The following is a 22,070-nucleotide window of genomic DNA, read 5'->3' as shown; positions in this document are numbered from 1 at the left end:
AATTCAAAACCAAAACTGAGAAATGTGCCCCTAATAAGGGAAAATTTAAACATAGCTGATGGAACTCAGGAAAGAAATGAAAGAAAAGAGCAAAATGGTCTCAAAATTTAAAACTAAATTATACGGTGTTCAACAGAGAACAGACTCAAAAGTCAAAGAACTGTGAACCAGAGATCCTGTATCAGCCAAGCTGCTCTTTAAGATTACAGGAAAAAAGTTTAATGCAAAAATTTAAAGACTACTGTACACATAAGACATTCTTGAGGAACCTACTAGCAGATAAGCTTCATATAATCAAGAGATCCCTGGGAAAACTTTGGCAAAAGACTCAGTGGTGAAAATTTAATATAACAAAACAAAAGTGGGAACAAGGGTAGAATAGTAATAAATGTTGTATGTCCTGACAAAGTAAAAAATAGCCACTAAAAATGAGAAGAGAGGAAAAGTAGAATAAATTCATTGATTGTTGCAAATCAAAAAATACTATTAAAAATGACAAATGAAATTATAAATGAATAAAACAGGGATTAACAGCATTAAAGGGATATAAATACAAAGATAACCAATAGAACACAGAAAACTTCCTAAATGCCAAAAAAGTTTAATACAAATGCAAAAAAAAACACATAATAAAGAATAACATAGTAATGCACACAGTAATTATAACACAGTATGACAGTTGAGATCGAATTTCTTAGTAATATTCATAAATGTGGATGGTTTAATTCACCTATTAAAAGAAAAAGGGGTTTCAACTCACAAACAAGACCCAAATCTATACTGTATACAAAAGACTTACCTAGAACAAAATGATTCACCTAAAAAAGGGACAGGCAAATAAAGATATGCAGACAAGTAGAAACAAGAAGCCATGAGTTGCCATACCAGTATTAAAGTATAATTTAAGCCAAAATGTATTAAGTACATTTTGGGACACTTTTAACGATAAAAGGGACACTTTTAACGATAAACACCACAATTCACTGTAAATATAACACTAATGTGTATATATGCACTACATACAGCATCCACCTTTATAAAGTGAGAACTACAAAAGATATTAGAATAGTAAAAAATGCATTTATAAGGGGGAGACGTTTAACATACCACTCTTAGTACAAAAAAAAGCAGACCAAGAAAAAAGTAGACAAAAAGTAAAGGTATAGAAAACCTGTATCCTAAATAATAACATCATCAATAAAGTAGATCTGATAAATATAAATCAAACTTACACCCCTTAAGAAAGAATACATCTTCTCAAGTACACCTGGTACATTTATAAAATTGATATACTAATAAAAAAAGTATCAGTAAATTCCATAAAGTAGAAATGTTTTTAAAACATGATAACGTTTGAAATCTTTAACAAAATGTTTTAAGCATTTCTGCCTGAAAATTAAAATATAAATATTAACCCTCTGTGAAAGGGAACACAGAAACTGAATTAAGAAAATCCTAAATCACTACATATCAGAGCTGAAGGGATATGCTTTAAGCAGTAATCAAAGGAAAATGCATATATTTAAATACTTTTCTTTTGGGGGGGTTAGAGTTTCTCTCTTTTTGCCCAGGCAGCAGTGCAATGGCACAATCTCGTCTGACTGCAACCTCCACCTCCCAGGTTCAAGTGATCCTCCTGCCTCTCAGCCTCCCAGTAGCCAGGATTAGGCGTGCACCACCACACCTGGCTAATTTTGTATTTTCAGTTGAGAAGGGGTTTCACCATGTTGGCCAGGCTGGTCTCAAACTCTTGACCTCATGACCCACACACCTCAGACTCCCAAAGTGCTGGGATTACAGGCGTGAGCCACCATGCCCAGCCAATAATTATTTCTTCTTAATAGAAGAATTGAAATAAGTTAAAACTCCCAGTTCGAAATGCTAGAAAAAGAACAAAGTAAACAACAAAAAAGAGTAAAGGAAGAATATAATAAAGGCAAAAACAGAAATTAAGGTAGAGAACAGAAAAACTATAGATCAATTAATATGAAAATCCTGACTCTGAAAAAAATTAACAAAACGGGGGAGAAACACTAATTAATCAAGGAATAAAAAAAGCAGAAAGCACAAATAAACTAAGAAATGACATGGGGACATAATATGGAAATAGAGAAAGAAAATTTGAAGCATAAGATTTAATAAGATTACACTCTTCTATGAAAATAAATGTAAAAGCTTCAATACAATAATTCCCAGAGAAAATACAGATTACCAAAATTATCACCATTTGAGATAGAAAGCCTCAAATGACCAATTTCTGTAGAAGACATAGAGAAAGCTATCAAATAATTACCCCACCAAAAACAACAGGTTCAGATGTATTCACAAGGGAATTTTGCCCAAACTTAGAGCTTGTAGTGCTAATGCTAAATAAATTGTTGCAAAGTATAGCAAATAAAGAAAAACTGCCAAATCCTTTTTATCAAGCAAGTATAATGCTGATACATAACCAAATGAAGAAAACAAAAAATAAAATAAAATTATAAACCAATTACACATATGTACACTGAGGCAAAAATCCTAAATAACAGAAAAGAAAATTCAATATCATATCAAGAAAATAAGACACATGACCAAGTGGGATTTAACCTCAAATGCAAGGTTGGTTCAGTATTATAAAATCCATTACTATAATTCACCATATTGATATATCTAAGGAGAGGGAAAAAAAGTCACTCAATTATCTATGTAGATACCCAGAAAATAATAGCCTTTGACAAAACTCAACACCTATTCTTAATAATAGCACTCAAAAACTAAGAATTGACAAGTTATTATAACCCATAAGAATTAAAAAAGTAATATTATCTGTTTTATATCCCATAAGAATTGAAAAAGAAGTAAAATTATGTTTTTGCAAAAAGATAATTATAAAATTTTAATTAAAATTTTTTAATTAAAATGTTATAAATTTATAATTCACAAATTTTATAAATTAGAGAAAAATTCAATCACAAAATTAATTCAAATAAAAGAATTCACTAAGGTACCAAAACAGAAAATATATGGAGATCAACGACTTTCATATACATTAACAAACAAAAGTTCAGAGATAAAATGGAAGAGAAATGCTGTTTTTAACAGTAATAATTAAGATAAAAAATTAAGGTATAAACTTAACAAGAAATGTTGCAAAACCATTATGTGAAAATTACAACACTCCTGAAGACACAGACACACCTAACAAATGGAAAGGCATACCTTGTCCTTGGACAGAAAAATTCAGTAATATAATGATGTCATTTCTCCCTAAGTTAACTTATAAATTTATTATTAGTTTTTTAAATAGAGACAGGGTCTCACTATGTTGCCCAGGCTGGTTTCAAACTCCTGGCTTCAAGCGATCCTCCCACCTCAGCCTCCCAAGGTGCTAGGATTACAAGCACAAGCCAGTGCCAGGCCTTGTTTTGATTTTTTTTTTTAATAGTAACTTAAAGATTTAACACAACTTAGTAAAAATGCCAACAAACTTTTTCATAGATCAAATAACCTGACATTCCATTTCATATTAAAAAAAACAACATTCAAGAATACCTGGTAAATTCTGGGGGGAAAAAAAACTGCAAAGGGAACTAGCTATAAGATCCTCTATCATTAAACCGGGTGGTGCTGGAACATGAATACACAGGCATTCCAGAAGCAAAGTATAAAAAGTACAGAAATAAACCTAGTTATACAGGGAGGTTTAATGTTAAAGGCAGCATCTCCAACCACTATGGCAATGACTGAAAATTTAATAAATGGTCAACTGAATGGCCATTTGGAAAACATAAAATTAGACACACACCTCTATAGACAAGAACCAACTCTAAGCAGGCCAAATGTCTAACTAAAGATGAACTATACACGTACTAGAAAAAAACCTTGGTGAATTCCACTGTAAACTCGGGTATAAGGAAAAAAGCTTTCTATTACTCAAAATCTAGATTAAAAAACATTTGATAAATTAGACTACATAAAAAATAAAAATAAATTGTGTCACCCTGTGAAAAATGTTATAAGCTAAGACAAAAAGGGAAATAACAAACTGGGAGAAAATATTTGCACTTTGTATCAGAGATATATGACTCATATATAAAGAACTCTTAAAAATAAAATGGGCAAAGACATGAGCAAATAATTCAGGGAAAAAAAATGTAAAAGCAACCTTTAAGGTCATCTGAAGATGTTCAACCTTGGACATCATTCTGACAGGCAAAAATGTAACAGCTTGACAATGCCCTCTGTTGAGAAGGTTACAGGGAACCAGGCACTCACACCCTGCTGATGAGAATGCAAAATGGAACATCTAGTAATATCTTAACAAAACTATATATGGAGTTCCCTCTTACCCAGCAATCCCATTTCTAAGAATTTACCATGAAATATACACCCAACACAAAAATATATTTGCACAAGGTTATTCTTTGCTTCATGATTTCTAATTCTAAAATTTGGAACCAATCACAATGTCCATCATTACATCAGAGGCTGAGTAAACTATGGTACATCTACTAATGGGGTACCATGTAGTGGTCAAAAACAGAACAGGTAGATGAGATCTCTATGAACTGACATGTAATGATTTCTGGCATATTCTGTTAAGTTTTAAACAAGCAAAAAATAAGAGACTATATCTAATAAGTGTTTTATAGAAATAAGGGGGGAAATAAGAAAATATACATGGGTCTGCTTGTCTATGTTCACAGAAAAAAATCAAAAACCAATGATATTGGGCTGAGCACAGTGGCTCACACCTGTAATCCCAGCACTTTGGGAGGCCAAGGCAGGCAGATCACTTAAGGTAAGGAGTTCAAGACCACCTTGGCCAACTTGGTGAAACCCCGTCTCTACTAAAAAAAAAATACAAAAATTAGCCAGGCATGGTGCCGGATGCCTGTATCCCAGCTACTCGGGAGGCAGAGGCAGGAGAATTGCTTGAACCCAGGAGGCAGAGGTTGAGGTGAGCCGGGGTTGCGCCACTGCAGTCCAGCCTAGGCAACAGGACGGAATTCTGTCTCAAAAAAAAAAAAAAAAACAATGATATTGCTGACCTACGAGAGGGAGGTGGGAATGGGCTAGGATTAGTGACATTTCTCTAAGTATATCTTTCTGTATAGTTTTGACTTTTGGAAACACGTTAATGTTTTATATACTCAAAAATAAAAAACAGGTTGGGCATGGTGGCTCACACCTGTAATCCCAGCACTTTGGGAGGCCGAGGTGGGCAGATTTACCTAAGGTCAGGAGTTTTGAGACCAGCCTGGCCAACATGGTGAAACCTCATCTCTACTAAAAATACAAAAATTATCCAGGCGTGGTGACAGGCACCTATAATCCCAGCTTCTCGGGAGGCTGAGACAGGAGAATCATTTGAACCTGGGGGGCAGAGGTTGCAGCAAGCCGAGATCACACCACTACACTCCAGCCTGGGTAACAGAGCAAGATCCTGTCTCAAAAAAATAAAAGTAATAAAAATAATAATAATGAAATGCACAAGGATGAGGAAAAAACTAAAATAGAATACAACAGAAATGACTCTTACAGTATTTCATGAAAAATACTCACTCTGAAACTTGAACATGGTATTCTGACTATATACCCTGAGTTTAAAATAAAAAACTGCAAATACTGAACGCTAGGTAAAAGGCTTGTTTTTCGTGTGTACGTGTTTTTTTCAACTCTTATTTTAGGTTCAGGGGTACATGTGCTGGCGTGTTGTATCGGTAAACTCATGTCAAGAGGGTATGTTGTACAGATTATTTCATAATCCAGGTACTAAGCCTAGTACCCAATAGTTATTTTTTTCTGATCCTCTCCCTCCTCCCACTCTCCACCCTTGAGTAGACCCCAGTGTCTGCAGTTCCCCTCTTTGTGTCCATGTGTTCTCATTGTTTAGCTCCCACTTATAATTGAGAACATGCGGTATTTGGTTTTCAGTTCCTGTGTTAGTTTACTAGTTTAGCTGGAGGATAAAGACCTCCAGCTCCATCCATGTTCCTGCAAAGGACGTGCTCTCATTCTGTTTTATGGCTGTATAGTATTCCATGGAGTATATGTACGTTTTCTTTATCCAATCTGCCACTGATGGGCATTTAGATTGATTCCATGTCTTTGCTAATGTGAATGGCACTGCAACGAACAAACACAGGCATATGTCTTTACAGTAGGACGATTTCTATTCCTTTGAGTATCCACCCAACAATGGGATTGCTGGGTCAAATGGTAGTTCTGTTTTTAGCTCTTTGAAGAATCACCACACTGCTTTTCCTCAATGATTGAGTTGTATGGGTCCACAACTCTGAAACTACTTTCTGGTATTTTAGGGTAGAACAAACAAGTAAACACACTGAGATTAAGGAACTCACAATCTCACTGTTACAGAAGAGGTACACATATGGAAAAGAGAGACAAAGAACCCTGTGGTGCCGCGCTGAAATGTAACGGGAGCTACCAGTATGTTATGGTGTTAATTTACAGATAAGAACATATGGACAGTACCTGATGATATGAGCAACCAGAAAACAGAAACTGTATGCAACTGGAAACGTTTTCAATGATAAGCCAAACTGTTCCCAAAAGGAACAAAAGCACCGAACCTCCAGGGCCCAGCACTGGCCTAGAACATATGAGCACTGAAATGTGTTGACTGATTGAATGAGAAGAAGTTGTATCATCCGTAAGTACAGAGAGTCCAGAAAGCCTCAGGTGATATAGCAAGCTTTGCTGGCATTCAACAAAAAACTCTGAGGTATCCGGGAAAAACATATATACTGATTACTTGGTATTCTGAAAAATACAAATAGCCTGTGTGTGGGTATCTCTGTCTTTAGCTCTATTAGCAAATTACAACCCACATAAATAAGAAAAATATATTATTATACTCTAGAAGAAAACCAATGTTCTAAGTGAAATCTCACCAAAAATGCTGCTACTGTGAGGTATGCAAAAAAATGAAGTCACCGATGTGTTAAGTAAAGAATATACCTACCTGCAGCATATCATCCACCATAGTTAGTATATACTGAACCGTCTGTTCTTTGCAGATATGAGTCATCAGATTTATAAATGTTTTAGCACACTAAAAAAAATGAAATTAAGGTTATTGTTTTTATTTGCAAATACAACATTTCAATGGAACTTCAGTAAAACACTGTTTCTCTTTCATAAATTAGAATACAAATACTATTAACTAACAAATTTTACTTACAGAAAACATATACCTCTTACAAATATTGTGATGAAGTATGGGAAGACCTTACTAGACTTGCATCAGCTTGTTAACATTTCTAGTGATAAGTTTCAGAATGTTTACTATATTTAAATAGATACACTGAGCCACTAATAACTCTTGATTACCAATGACAGCATAAAGTTATATAGGCAATCAAAAATTACAACTGGTTTTGAGTATTTTATCTGTTGTACTTAAAGGGAACAGAACACAAGAGCAACAAGAGTACGGGAGATTGGAATCAGAAGGCCCTGACTAGTCTCCATTCTACAGCGTATCAACTACATGACAACCTCTCCTTAATTCAATAAAAACTGGAGCCAACAATGTATTACCTACCAAATTCCCCAGGATTGTTGTAAGAATCAGACCAATTTGTATATGGACTCCTTTAGCCAGTGAGGCCTCCCTGATAGGCAGCAGAATTGGACCTTATTATGGGGCCAGGCTCTAAATTCAGCATATAAATCAAATAGGGTACAAATCAAAACATTCTATAAAATCCCTTAAATCACTCCCCAAAAAACATAGTTTTAAGTACTCAACATCATTCAGTAATAGGTTTGGAGTCATACATTGAAAAACTTCCCTACCCTAAGGATGTATAAATTAAAGTGTATTTCACTTGGTATTCATTCATTCATTCATTCATTCAATAAATCCCCAATGTAACAAACAGTATGTGATAAAAATCATGCTATAAAAAAAGAGACCTTATCAAAATCATACTCATCCTACAACTTACGCCTATCTATGAAACATGTGCTCCATGGATAGACAGCCCCCTCACCACACTGAATATAAAAAGTTAACAGTAACAAATAATTGGGTTTTTTAATCAAAACATTAAAGTGGAAACACTTTAACCTCTTTAAGCAAAAATAAAACAAAAAGATGTAAGTTGCCCAAGGTATTACTGTCAGAACTCTTCAGATATACTGCCATTTTGTTAGGATAAAAAGCTTCCTGGCAACTGCCGCATAAAAGGCCCATCACACCAGACACTGCTATTAAGAAATAACTGTTTTTGTACACTTACTAAGAAACAAGTTTAAAAAAAAATGAGAGAAAAAAAAAAAAAGAAAGGGCTGTTTTAACTCCTAACTTCTTAAGGGAAAAGTCTTGTCTTATGAACATACATCCCCAGTCTCACCAGGCACATAGCAGGGACTCAGTGTGCATGTGCTGAACAAACAGTGAATGAGCTGCATGTTCCATGACACATGCAGTCGGGGTGGGGAAGCTTTTTCAAAGGATGACACCAACAGCAGACATCACAAAGGAAAGGAAGAACTAGATTTCATCGTACAATGTAAACTTCAATATGGCAAAGAGCCCCATAAACCAAGTTAAAAATTCAACAAACAAGCTGAGGAAATATGGCATGCACAAAGCTGGTACACTTAAAACACAAAGGAATCTGACAAATCAGTAAGATTCATAAACACTTCCATAGAAAAGTAAATAAAAAACATACAGCCATGTGTCGCTTAACAACGGGGAAAGTTCTGAGAAATTCATCATTAGGCTATTTCCTTGTTGTGTGAACATCCTAGAGTGTACTTACACAAACCCAGATGGTAGTGTCTACCACACACCTAGGCTATATGGTAGAACCCATGGCTCCACACCTGTACGGTATGTAACTATCCTGAATACTATAGGCAACTGTAACATAATGGTAAGTATTCTTGTGTCTAAACATAGTTAAACATAGAAAACGTGCAGTAAAAACATGGTAGTATAATCTTACAAGACCACTGTTGCATACACAGTTCGACACTTACCAAAACATCCAAAACATCATTATGTGGTCAGTGCATGACAGTATAGAAGCAATTGATATGGATACAAAAGGTGCCAAAAACCATCTGAAAATGTGTAACACTATTACGTTAAGATACTACCTTTTACCTATCGAAATGACCAAAAGATGAATGGCTAGACCCAGAGTGGGTGCTGGAGCAGGGGCATGGGCCCTCTCACATACTGCTGGCAGGATCTGCAAACTGGTATAATCTATCAAGAGGGCATTTTCATTATGTCAAAACTCTCACATGCTCAAAGAGTTTAATCAATAATTACACCTTTTTTTTAATATATATTTTTAGTAGAGACGAAGTTTTACCATGTTGGCCAGGCTGTTTTCGAACTCCTGACCTCAAGTGATCTGCCTGCTTCAGTCTCCCAAAGTGCTGGGATTACAGGTGTGAGCCACTGCACCCAGCCAGATAATTGCACTTCTCAAATTAATTAAAAAGAGATTACTAACTATTCATCTCAAAACAGAAAAAAAAAGGAAGTAGCCAAAATATGCAACAGTATAGAATTAGTTTAGATCACTATGGTTCATCCATTAAATGGAAAATTACACAATGGAACTTCCCATAAATGAGAAATAATAATAAATTAATTATTTTAAATACCAGAGAAATATCTTTACAGGCATGGTAGGAGAGGGAAGAATATACAATCAAATGAAAAGAATAAAGATATGTACATATCACCCCTTTTTGTAAAAAGTTCACATTTATAGAAATAAGTGTGTAAGTTATTTTACACACAGAAAAATATTTAGAGAGGTATACACTAAATGTTAACAAGCCACCTTGAACAGAGCAATATCAGGTAGAATAACTTTTTTCTTTTGCTTAATAGTATTTTATTTTTCTACAATAAACTTACCATGAAAGAAGGTAAAACATCAACATATGTAACTAAACATTTTAAACTACTGTATAAAAAAAAACTCCACAACACTTCAAAGATACATAGTAAAAAAGGAACTATGTTTGCTATAAATGTGGCACAGTAATAGATTTTGATGTAAAAAGACTGTTTATCAAAAAGTAACTAAACCTTATAGATTAAAATAAAAAGAATGCCCACCCAAAAACATTTTCAAAGGACATAAAATACTTAATAAATCAATGGGAAAATAACGCAATCCCATGTCATCAAAGTGATATCCCTTTTAACTTAGCAAATTCAAAGATTTTCAATTATATTAGGTATTTCAAACATTACTAGTAAGAATACCAAGTGGAAAAAATTCCCTAAAAAAAGTTAAGCAACTTTTAAAACTTAATATACTCTGAAACAGTAATTTCCTTTCCAGAAATCTGCCTTCTACGTGTATATGCTAACAAAATATTCAGAAATACAGAAAAGGATGAAGGTAAACATACTGAATATAACGTTTTTTTCCAAATTAACAAAAAAACTGGAAGTCACTTATAATCACTAAGATTTTTCTAAACTTTTGGATGACACGGGCAAGTATTCATTATATAATGTTTATTGATCACCTGGCTGCCTTCAGTTTGAAGCATCTCTTGCTTCTCTTCAGGGCTTCGTTTCATTTCAAACCTCTGAATAAACTCACAATCTTCAGCAGAAATCATCTGTCCCCTAGAAAGTAAGAATAAGATATTTCGTTCAGTAAGAGATCAATATGTAAGCAAGTGATAGAGGAACTTTCAGTCTTTCTCTTCTCTCCTTGGCAGCAAACCACAAGGGCTGACGCAATGGCCCTGGCATCAGACAGACTTGGATTCAATGTTTAGTTTCACCACAAATAAGACAGTGTGAACTCTCTGGAACCTGAGATAATTTATCCACAAAATGCGAACAACAATCACATTGCCTCTAAGGGGCTGTATTGAGGATAAAATTATATTCACATAAGGTGGTCAGTAGCATGTGGCAAATAGTAGGCACTCAGTAAAATGTCACCTCTCAGCATTACCCAGTGTCTCACCGTTATCCCCCCTCTCAAGCCAAACAACTCACATGGCTATCTAATTTATCAAGTTCAAAGCCACTTTATATGCATTTCTATGGCCATTTTTCTCTAGTATATTCTTTCCCTCCAGACGGAAAAAAAAAAAAAAAAACTGATTTTCCTCCTCTCTGGAAAATAACTCTCCATCCTGACCCCACACTCTCCTATTTTCCTCCATCTCTTCCAGGGGTCACTTCATCACTGGCTCTTCACCCTTCAAGGCTCCTCCCCAGCACTCAATCACTGAAATCTTGCTTTTGATTTCCAAACTCCTTCCTGTGAGAGATTCAATCAAGAGTCCCATCTACCCTCCCTCCCAATCATCTCCACTGTCTTCTACCTCCAGAGATAGTCTTACCATTTTCAAATTCAGCATCATCTTCCTGTCATCTTCCCTGTCATCCCCAGTGAAGATGATATCCTGCTGTCATCTTCCCCAGTGGTGATGATGCTGAATTTGAAAATGGTAAGACTATCTCTGGAGGTAGAAGAAACACAGCTCAACCTTCCCAACTTCTCCACTCCTCAGGGACTCAAACTACCATAGGCAAACCCCCATCCTAATCTCTAAATACAAACCCTTCCTTGTCTAAAAGCTGTGTCAGCAGAACAGCCTTGCTAGCCCCCCGTAAGACTCTGGGCACTGCACGATTCATTCAAGTCAACTCCTTTAAGCTACCAGTGTGGTAGGAAAAGCACAGCATTTGAGTCAATATGGGGAAGAGCTCCAGTTCCAGGCGCGAAAGCTTAGCAAGTCACTATTCATCTGACCACTATTCACACCAGTAAAACAGCAACTATGAAACTACCTGCCCTAGTCCACTAGGTGATTATGCAGATTAAATGAAAAAATATAAGAAAAAGCACTTGCTATATATTAGAACATGGGTAAGAGCTAGTGTAGGCCGGGCGCGGTGGCTCACGCCTGTAATCTCAGCACTTTGGGAGGCCGAGGCGGGCGGATCACAAGGTCAGGAGATCGAGACTACGGTGAAACCCCGTCTCTACTAAAATTACAAAAAATTAGCCGGGCGCGGTTGTGGGCGCCTGTAGTCCCAGCTACTCGGGAGGCTGAGGCAGGAGAATGGCGTGAACCCGGGAGGCGGAGCTTGCAGTGAGCCGAGATCGCGCCACTGCACTCCAGCCTGGGCAACAGAGCGAGACTCCGTCTCAAAAAAAAAAAAAAAAAAAAAAAAAAAGAGCTAGTGTAAAATTAAAAAATTTTGTAACGTATTTTCCTGTTGAAACAACACCAATATAGTTTTTTTGGTTTTTTGTTTGTTTGTTTGTTTTTGAGATGGAGTCTCACTCTGTTGTCAGGCTGGAGTGCAGTGGCGCGATCTCAGCTCACTGCAACCTCCGCCTCCTGGGTTCAAACCATTCTCCTGCCTCAGCCTCCCGAGTGGCTGGGACTACAGGCTCATGCCACCAAGCCCAGCTAATTTTTGTATTTTTAGCAGAAACAGGATTTCACCATATTGGCCAGGCTGCTCTCGAACTCCTGATCTCGTGATCCACCCACCTCAGCCTCCCAAAGTGCTGGGATTGCAGGTGTGAGCCACTGCACCCGACCCCAATATAGTTTTTAACTCAGTAGTTTAAAAAATTGTCCCTCCTCTCCTTAGCCCAAATATTTTGAGGGACTGGTACTCTATGAAACCCATTCAGAGAAACACTGAATGTAAAGCAGGTTCCCGCTATGCACAGTTAGGCTGGGTGCAGTGGCTCACGCCTGTAATCCCAGCACTTTGAGAGGCCGAGATGGGGGGATCCCTTGAACACAGGAGTTTAAGACAAGCCTGGGCAAAACAGTGAGATCCTCATCTCTACAAAAAATAAAGTAACAAAATAAGTTGGGTGTGGTGGCACACTCCTGTAGTACCAGCTACTTAGGAGGCTGAGGCAGGAGGATCACTTGAGCCCAGAAGGCAGAAGTTGCAGTGAGCTGAAATTACATCACTGCACTCCAGTTTGGGTGACACAGTGAGACCCTGTCTCAAAAAAAAAAGCATAGTTATAGAAGGATGGCCCACTTCCAGAGCTGTCCTGGGTCAGGCTCCCAGAGCTGAGCCCTGAGATGAAGATTCATGTACAAGTGACTTATGAAAGAAGAGCCCCCAGGAGAGGCCAGGGAAAGCATGGAGGGCACAGGACACTGAAGCAAAAAAAACTCGGCAGGATTCAAGCAAAGAACCCAGGATAGCTTTCCCTGAGCCCACAGGAGAGCCTGGTAAGGTGAGGCACTCAGAACTGTTCCCTCCCCAAGAGAAGGGACCTGAACTTGCATATGTCCTGCTACTTCTACCCTTAATCCCACCCTCTTCCAAAGACGACCTTGATTATTACACATTCAAAAATCTATCAGTGTCCCTTCTGGGTTTTGTACACACCACTGCTATATGCCAAATTGTTTTGTATAGTTCAAATTTGCTTCCGGACTTTATACTTCACTGTTCTGTCCTCTTATATCAATTTCACAGTTTTAAGCACTGTAACTTTGTTTTCACACATGCTTACATTTTAACATTTTTAAACTATTCTCAAGCATTTATTTTTTTCAACAATTTCTTAATTACCAACCCAAAGGAGAATTTTGTCTTTCTAGATCTCTCTGAGGCAGGTGATACTATGACTATGTCTTGACACTCTCTTCCTGAGCTTCCAGATTCTTCGCATCCCACTGAAGTCACTCATCTTCACTGCCCCCTGCGCCTCAGCTACTATGAAACGCTCTCTTCATTTCTCACTCCACCTCCTGCACTGAACTCTGGCACGATCTCCCCCAGTCCCCACTCATCTCCTCTCACAGATGGCAGAGGCACTCCAGACCCTACAGGCACAGAACTGAGATTGTTAATCCCAAAGGCTAGAAGTTGGAAGCAAAAACAAACATTTTGCCCACTTTCCATTCTGGCTAAGCACTTCACATACCAGTCAGGAAAAAAAGCACTCTGCATCCTGGGGTAGACTAAGATAACAAGGTCATCCAGTCTAGATCTGGCCCCAAAATAAATGAAATGTTAAGCATACCCATAACCCTGAACTCCCTAGATGAAAGCAATTTTACCCCTAAATTTTGCTATGCTGATATGTAAAGAGATGTCACAACCTCTGTGAAGAAAATCATGTCAAAAGGTGGTGGTTTTTCTACCATGAAGAAGGTATACCATGAAGGCTACACTTGGTAACCTTATAATTTTGCAGCTTTCTTTTCTATTTAAATAACTGTTTCTTATTTGTCAAGCCACTCGCTAACCTTTTTCTTTCCTTGTTTAAGTTATTTTCTCTCTGGGTCTTCCTTTGACATTTCCATAATCCAGCAGGTTCGGGGCTCTGGTGTCTTCTATAATGACCCACAGCTAATCAGGCACCAGATCTAATAATCTTCCCCTTAAAACTACTCTCCTCTCTACTTCCCTGCCTCTGAAGTAGCTCAGCACTAGGACAACCTTCCACCAGTGGATTTCCCTACTTCCAATCCAACCTTCTTCAAAACCATCTTCTTACCTACTACCAGGGGGCCTTCTCAAGTATATATGGGGTCATATTATTCCCTTTGGACTGTGAGTTCTACCTAGCACTTAGGCAGAGGCATTCAGTAAAAATATTTAAAATCAATTGACTAATTAAAACCTATATAATCATGCATGTGTTACTTAACCTATCTGAACAGTTATCTACTTATCTTTAAAAGAGAATAGGATAGAAGCCAGCATGGTGGCTCACGCCTGTAATCCCAGCACTTTGGGAGACCGAGCTGGATGGATTACCTGAGGTCAGGAGTTCGAGACCAGCCTGGCCAACATAGTGAAACTCTGTCTCTACTAAAAATACAAAAATTAGCCGGGTGTGGTGGCAGGTGCCTGTAATCCCAGCTACTCGGGAGGCTGAGGCAGGAGAATCACTTGAACCCGAGAGGCGGAGGTTGCAGTTAGCCGAGAATGCGTCATTATACTCCAGCCTGGGCGACAAGAGTGAAACTCCGTTTCAAAAAAAAAAGAGAGAATAGGATAGAAAAACCTATGTCACTGTATTTCTATGAAAATGTTAAATAGGATGTTAGTGACCAAGCATGTTACATCCTTTTCCAAATACTCATCTCCACCAATTCCTGATAAGCACAATACTCCATTCATAATTTAGTCAACTAATATTAACTGGCAGCCTGCTACGTGCTAGGCACCTTTAAGAACAGTTGACACAGCAATAAATTAGAGACCCCTCTTTTGAGCCTGCACTCCAGTGAGGAAAACAGAAAATACGCAAATACAAAAACAAATAATCTTGAAAACACACACACACATTATAATGCTGAGGCTGTACATGCTATGAAAAAAAAAAAAACCAGTCCAGGTAGAGGGTTTGTGAGATCGCCTATGCAGTCACACGAATGAAGTGAGTGAAGAGACCAAAGAATCTAAGGGTGGAACTTCTGGAGAGACGGACACACAGGTCCAAGGAGCTGAAGTTTGCTATGTGAGAAAGATCAAGAAGGCGGGAGCTAGAGAGCTGTGAGTGAGGCGGCATGATCAGACCTGTATTTTTTTGAAATCACTCTTGCAGTTCTGTGAAGAATTGCTCCTACTGAGGCAGCAAGGATAGCAGAGAGAGAGAGCAGGCAACAGGCAATAACAACAGAGCACATGCGAGGGGAACACAACAGGCACAAGGCAGGAGCTGCAGACAAAGGGGTACACTCAGATTCGAGGAATCTTTTGGACACAGAGCTGGAAGAATGTGTTGATGGGTTGAACATGGACTGTGAGCAAAAGGGAAGAAACAAGGATGGCCCCAAGGTTTCTGGCCTCCAAAGCTGGTAAATAAAGAAGCCTGGAGAGAGCCACACTGAACCACCTGAAACTCCTAAGCACTGCATGTCTTCCCAGGCCTCAGCTCCCTGCCTGGACCTCCCTTCCTGGATAACTCCAGCTGTTTTTCGGCCTGGACAACTCCTGTTACTGTCTTTTTTTTTTTTTTTTTTTGAGTCAGAGTCTTGCTCTGTTGCCCAGACTGGAGTGCAGTGGTGTGACCTTGGCTCACTGCAACCTCCGCCTCCTGGGTTCAAGCGATTCTCCTGCCTCAGCCTCCCAAGCAGCTGGGATTACAGGCACCTGCCACCACACCTGGCTAATTTTTTTGTATTTTTAGTGGAGACGAGGTTTCACTATGTTGGCCAGGCTGGTCTCAAACTCCTGACCTCAGATGATCCACCCACCTTGGCCCCCCAAAGGGCTGGGATTACAGGTGTCAGCCACTGTGTCTGGCCTCCTGTGAGTGTCTTTATGCCTGAGTGTCTGAGAAAACTCCCCGAATACTCCCAGCATTTATTAGCTCCCACTTTTTGCTGTATATTTCCTTTTGTTGTAAATATATATACTTTATATATTTCTCTATCTTAACATTTAGCACAATTTGTTATTTAATGTGGTAAAAGTCTGTTTCCTCATGAGATTTAAACTCATGAGCAAGGATGGTATTTTATAATTCTTGTATCCTCAAGGTATAGTTTTACCAGATTCCAGTTTGACTAGAACACAGCCATACACATTCATTTATGTACCGTCTATTTATTAAGAAAAAGTTTAATCAAATACAAATGCATGTTTCAAATATTGTATTTTCATAATAATATGTTAATTTGTGAAAGGCAAAAGTATACTGGGCTCTCGACACTGGGGGATGCTTCCACAGGTCTTATTATTTCAGTATAGACTGTGATAGAAGATTCACTGATTCTCCCTACGTTGGTTCCAGCCCCCAACAATCTGTAAGCTCTTTTACGAGAGACACATTTCACACCCACTAGTGCTCACACGTCAACAGGCTCAACAGGCCCACAGTTAACATTTGGCGAACACTTGCCCACAGACCTACAGAGTGGAGGGGTTTTACAAAAGAAATTTGTGAGATGGACAACAGAACAAAAGACAGATACATAGGAAAAACGGAAAATACAACATAAGTCATAGACCATGGGTAATGAAGAACAGAAATAAACCAATTTTTAAAACTCCATGTAACTAAAAACATTCCAAACACCAATGTTGGGGGAGCTCTGGCCAGTCCACCAGTGCTTTATGATCAACAATATTATTCTATGTAGGCTATAAGCAGATCCAGACTTTATAAACATAAAACTCCCTGTCCTCTAGTCTAAATGCACTCTGGACTAAATAAATTAAGAAACAGAGCTCAGAATCCTAATTTCACAGGGAATTTAAACAATTACACAGACGGTGATGAACAGAGAAAACATCAGTAAGTCTCCCCGGCTCCTGTCCTTCAGTCAGCGGCCCCACAATAACCCAGTTCCTTAAAGTAGGAATCTAGAAGCCATCCGAGACTTCTCTTTCACCCCCACACATCAAATCAATCACTAAGACTCTCAAATCTATCCAGTTCTGTCTATTCCAATACCTTAATTACTCTAGGCTTATCACCTACAAACTCAACTCACCCTTTATGCTGCTGGTAGAACAATTCAATCAAGAGGCAGATATGGTCTTCTAACTCCCAGCTACAAGATTCATTGGTTTCCAACACCTACACCTTGGAAAATGGTGAATTATCTCAAAAAGAGGGCTCTGGGACACACACTCCTACCTGCATTCTATCATTTTCATCTCTTTTACATGCTGACTTCACATCAATCATGGGTTTCACAGCTTAAAAATCAGCTTGAAAAGCACTGACTGACAGGATCAAGTCCAAACTCCTTCCAACCACACACCCACACACAGCACCTTCATGATCGGCCGCTGGCTGCCTCTCCAGCCTCAGCTCTCTGCATTGCTTGCCTCCAAAACATGTATGACTCCCACCCAGTGTGCTGTTTTTGCTTCCCTGCCTTTGCTCACAGTATCTGTTCTATTCCCAAGGCTGCTCCTACTTGCCACATGGCTAAACACCCATCATCCTCAAACACTCAGTTCAGGGACCAGCCCCTTCAGGAAAATTTCCAGGGGGTAGAATTAGTTGTCTTTTTTATGTGCACTTGCCAGTCCCTGTGCATCTTTCTATTACCGCAGTTACCACTGAATTAGGGCCGGGCGCGGTGGCTCACACCTGTAATCCCAGCACTTTGGGAGACGAAGGTGGGGCAGATCACGAGGTCAGGAGTTTGAGACCAGCCTGACCAACATGGTGAAACCCCGTCTCTACTAAAAATACAAAAAAATTAGGCAGGCGAGGTGTCTGGTGCCTGTAATCCCAGCTACTCAGGAGACTGAGGAAGGAGAATCACTTGAATCCGGGAGGCAGAGGATGCAGTGAGCCAAGACCACCCCACTGCACTCCAGCCTAGGCAACAGAGCGAGACTCCATCTCAAAAACAACAAAAAAATACTGAATTAAAATGATCCATTAATATATCTGACTTCCCTACTACAGCTTTAGTTCCTCTAGGGATAGTACTCTATATAGAACTTTTGTAGCCTCAAAGCCTGGAAAAATGCCTCAAACTTGGTAGGTAATCAATAAATGTTTGATAAGTGATTAAATTAACAGAAATTAAAGGATCATTTTTGTACATTATACATCCCTCCTACAACAATACAAACTACCCAGCACTTTGGGAGGCCGAGGCGGGCGGATCACAAGGTCAGGAGATCGAGACCACGGTGAAACCCCGTCTCTACAAAAAATACAAAAAATTAGCCGGGCGCGGTGGCGGGTGCCTGTAGTCCCAGCTACTTGGGAGGCTGAGGCAGGAGAATGGCAGGAACCCGGGAGGCGGAGCTTGCAGTGAGCCGAGATCGCGCCACTGCACTCCAGCCGGGGGACAGAGCAAGACTCTGTCTCAAAAAAACAAAAAAAACAAACAAACAAAAAAAAAAAACCAATACAAACTATTAATACTAATATAAAATTAACACTAATATAAAACTACAGATTCCTCAATCTGTTTTTCAAAATGCATATGCAAATCTGAACTGAATTCCTTGGTAACTCAATTATAAATATACCAAAATAAATATGAAGTCAATAAAATATGGTCAAGAATGGCCGGGCGCGGTGGCTCAAGCCTGTAATCCCAGCACTTTGGGAGGCCGAGACGGGCGGATCACGAGATCAGGAGATCGAGACCATCCTGGCTAACACGGTGAAACCCCGTCTCTACTAAAAAATACAAAAAATTAGCCGGGCGAGGTGGCGGGCGCCTGTAGTCCCAGCTACTCAGGAGGCTGAGGCAGGAGAATGGCGTGAACCCGGGAGGCGGAGCTTGCAGTGAGCTGAGATCCAGCCACTGCACTCCAGCCTGGGCGACAAAGCGAGACTCCGTCTCAAAAAAAAAAAAAAAAAAAATATGGTCAAGAATACATGAATGCTCACTTTACAGATAAATACAAACTACTGAAACACCAGCACATTAAATATTAACACACGAAAGAAAGAAGGGGGAACTAAAACTTATTGTATTCAACATACTAATGCTTGTATTCTACTGTGCTAATACTTTAAATACATTATTTCAGCAACAAGCCTGTGGGGTATGTCTCCCCATTTCACATTTTACTTTATTGAGCCTCAGAGAAGTGATTTGTTTAAGATCACCAAACTAATATCAAGAACCAAAACTCAAACTTAGGCCTCTCAACTCAAATATGTATGCTTCTTACTAGTTGTATGCATCATTCTAAAAAGGCCACCTGCCCCCATGCTGATTGCCAGGGCATGTAAGACCAGTCTAACAGGTTTTGCCCCTTATCCGCTTCCTCCCCCCATAGCCCAAGGACATTCCTCCTATGTTTCCCACTCATTCTAAAAGTACTTCCCCAGGCAGCCAGGGAAGGTCAAAAGCACTATGAGCAGCTCTGCTTCCCCACAAGGGCGCCAGGCTGTTTCCACCCCACTACACTTAACTCCCCAAGACAGCTAATTATTCTGAGGAGGAAGTGTTTCTTCCATATTTATCAGTATTTTCCCAGCATTTCTCTCATAGAAGCATGACCATGAAAAAGTCTGATACAAAAGCATATGACTGTCCATGATTCACAGTAAATTGGTACTTACTGAAGATAGGATTGCCAGTTCACTTTGTTTGCACGAACTTCTGCAGCCTTGGCAGCAATAATGTTGGTTGGGACAGCAGCATCCACAGCACCTCTGATATCCATTTTGGTCATCTAAACTTCGTAATCTTGAATGTCTTTCAACAAATCTTCAATTTAGATGCAAGGTAAAATCAGAATACTAGGTGTTTCTTTTTCTTACAACTATTATTATTGTGACTATGAATATCATGATCACTTTAATCTCCCCAGGCATTCAACTCAAAATATTAAATGTCCTAAGTCTGAAAGTATCATTATATTTCAAATCTTGTCCACTGCTCCATAAAAGAGTTCTTTAGGCTTTTGCTTTTCTAGAAAAAATTTTTTCATTATTGGCACTAACATTGCAGTAAGATATTTAAAGTAATCACTTAATATACTGAAATCAGAAATCATGATTAAATAGAATAGGTATAAATATGGGAAAAGCTGTAAATTTATACAATTGTGGTTAACTTTTCTCATAGAGAAACAATATAAATATGAATAGTACAGATAAGGCTAGCTACCTTATAAACATTTACTAAGCATCATTTTGAAGTGGCACATTAAAAATTCTGCTTTCAAAAATTACTCAAATTAAAATACACAAAGAACGTAACTTCTTAGAAGACAATGTTTTCCTTTTCAAATAAAATTCATAGTATTTACAAAATCAAAATTCAGAGAGAAATTTTTAGAACAAATACCTATTACAATTTAGGTAAGCCAACAATGGAGGTCTGGCCGGACGCAAGAACCTACAGTAATGTAATTCTCACTCCTAAACTTCCAGATACAAACGACTGATTTTAACACAACGCAAAATATAGGTTGCCACTTGCAAAATATAAATTCATGGCCATGGCCACAAAGAAGTTAAAATCCAAAATTCTATTCCAGGTTCCCAATGATCTTAATCAATTTGGAACTTAATCTCTGTATCTGAAGATTTGCTGCATAAACAATCCTGGGCAGTGTGGAACCACAGGGCCCAGGAAAAAACAGGCTTCAACTGGGTCAAGCTGGAACTCTGCAGCCAAGGAGGCTCAGGCCCAGCAGCCCGTCCTGGGGTAGCTCAAGGTGTCTCTGGACAATTACCTAAGTCCCTGAACTACTTGCACCCCCAGCGAGCCAGGGCCGTGGCCCAGTCCTGGAGAAGGTATAATTTTTACCCCTCCCCCTCCACTCTCCGGTCCGCCGCTCACGTTTCTTCCCCTCTGCAAGAAAGGCTCCAGAATTTCGTTTCATAAACCTGGTTGAGGCCTGGAAGAAAAGCAATCTGGCAACCGGGGGCCGAAGAAGAGGACCAAGCGGCGAGAAACCAGCACGCACCAGGCAAGCTGGAGAAACTGCAAGAGTCGCCTGACCTGGTCTGGAGCCTGAGACCAAACAACCGAGGGAGGCCTTACCTCGCGAATTCTCGGGACCCCACAATGCACCCAAAGCTGGCACGAAGGGTAGTCAGAGGCGCCGGAGCCACAGCCGGGCTGAGGCGCCGAGTCAGAGCCAAGTCGGCGTCTCCTGTCAGGTCCGAAGGTCTGAGCAGCGGCGGGAGACTCCGGGAGCGAAAGTGAAGCGGTTCCCGCACCAAGGAGACGTTGAGGACCGCACAGGTAGAAGGAAGCCGGCGCGGCCGCAGTAGAATGACAGAGGCGCCGCTCACGTGATCGGAGGCACGTGACTGCTGCGGAAGGCGGAAGGCGGAAGCTGGGAGAGTCCAAAGCAGCCGGAGGAGGGGCGGGCGCTGCGGCGGGGCTTTTTAGGTGCGGGCAACTGGAGCGCAGGAGTCCGTGACTTGGGTCCGGGAGCGACGCAAGGCTCGGGACCCAGCCAGCCAGGGCAGGTGGGAGGCGGCGAGCGTGGCGGGCACGCTAAGACCCGCCGACCCCAGACCCAGCGCCTTGCCTAGCGGAGGCCGAGGACTTCCGTCCGGAAGCAGCTAGCAGAGGCCAAAACTCTCTTATTTTAACCGTCATTCTTTTGAAAAGTTTGATTTCGCGCTTTCAAATTAATTTCCATTTGGATTTAACAGCTCCAT

General features: G+C 39.7%; 1 protein-coding gene across 2 annotated transcripts in view; it reads right to left on the bottom strand.

The window, feature by feature from the left end:
• LOC105482300 (ATPase H+ transporting V1 subunit H) overlaps window positions 1–21,694 on the bottom strand; it is a 121,012-nt gene extending 99,318 nt beyond the window's left edge. The window contains exons 1-4 of one of the 2 annotated variants that reach the window (XM_011742328.2): window positions 21,442–21,694; window positions 20,010–20,157; window positions 10,522–10,624; window positions 6,971–7,060 (exon numbers count right to left, since the gene is read on the bottom strand). In XM_011742328.2, the coding sequence (XP_011740630.1) occupies window positions 6,971–7,060; window positions 10,522–10,624; window positions 20,010–20,122 (306 nt within the window). In that variant the 5' untranslated portion in view covers window positions 20,123–20,157; window positions 21,442–21,694. The remainder of the gene's footprint in view (window positions 1–6,970; window positions 7,061–10,521; window positions 10,625–20,009; window positions 20,158–21,441) is intronic. The other variant, XM_011742329.3, reaches the window with a different exon arrangement.
• Between the last annotated feature and the right edge of the window lie 376 nt (window positions 21,695–22,070).

Source organism: Macaca nemestrina, chromosome 8 (genome assembly GCF_043159975.1).
Source record: "Macaca nemestrina isolate mMacNem1 chromosome 8, mMacNem.hap1, whole genome shotgun sequence".
Classification (NCBI taxonomy): domain Eukaryota; kingdom Metazoa; phylum Chordata; class Mammalia; order Primates; family Cercopithecidae; genus Macaca; species Macaca nemestrina.
This window is presented reverse-complemented; position numbering and strand designations above follow the sequence as displayed.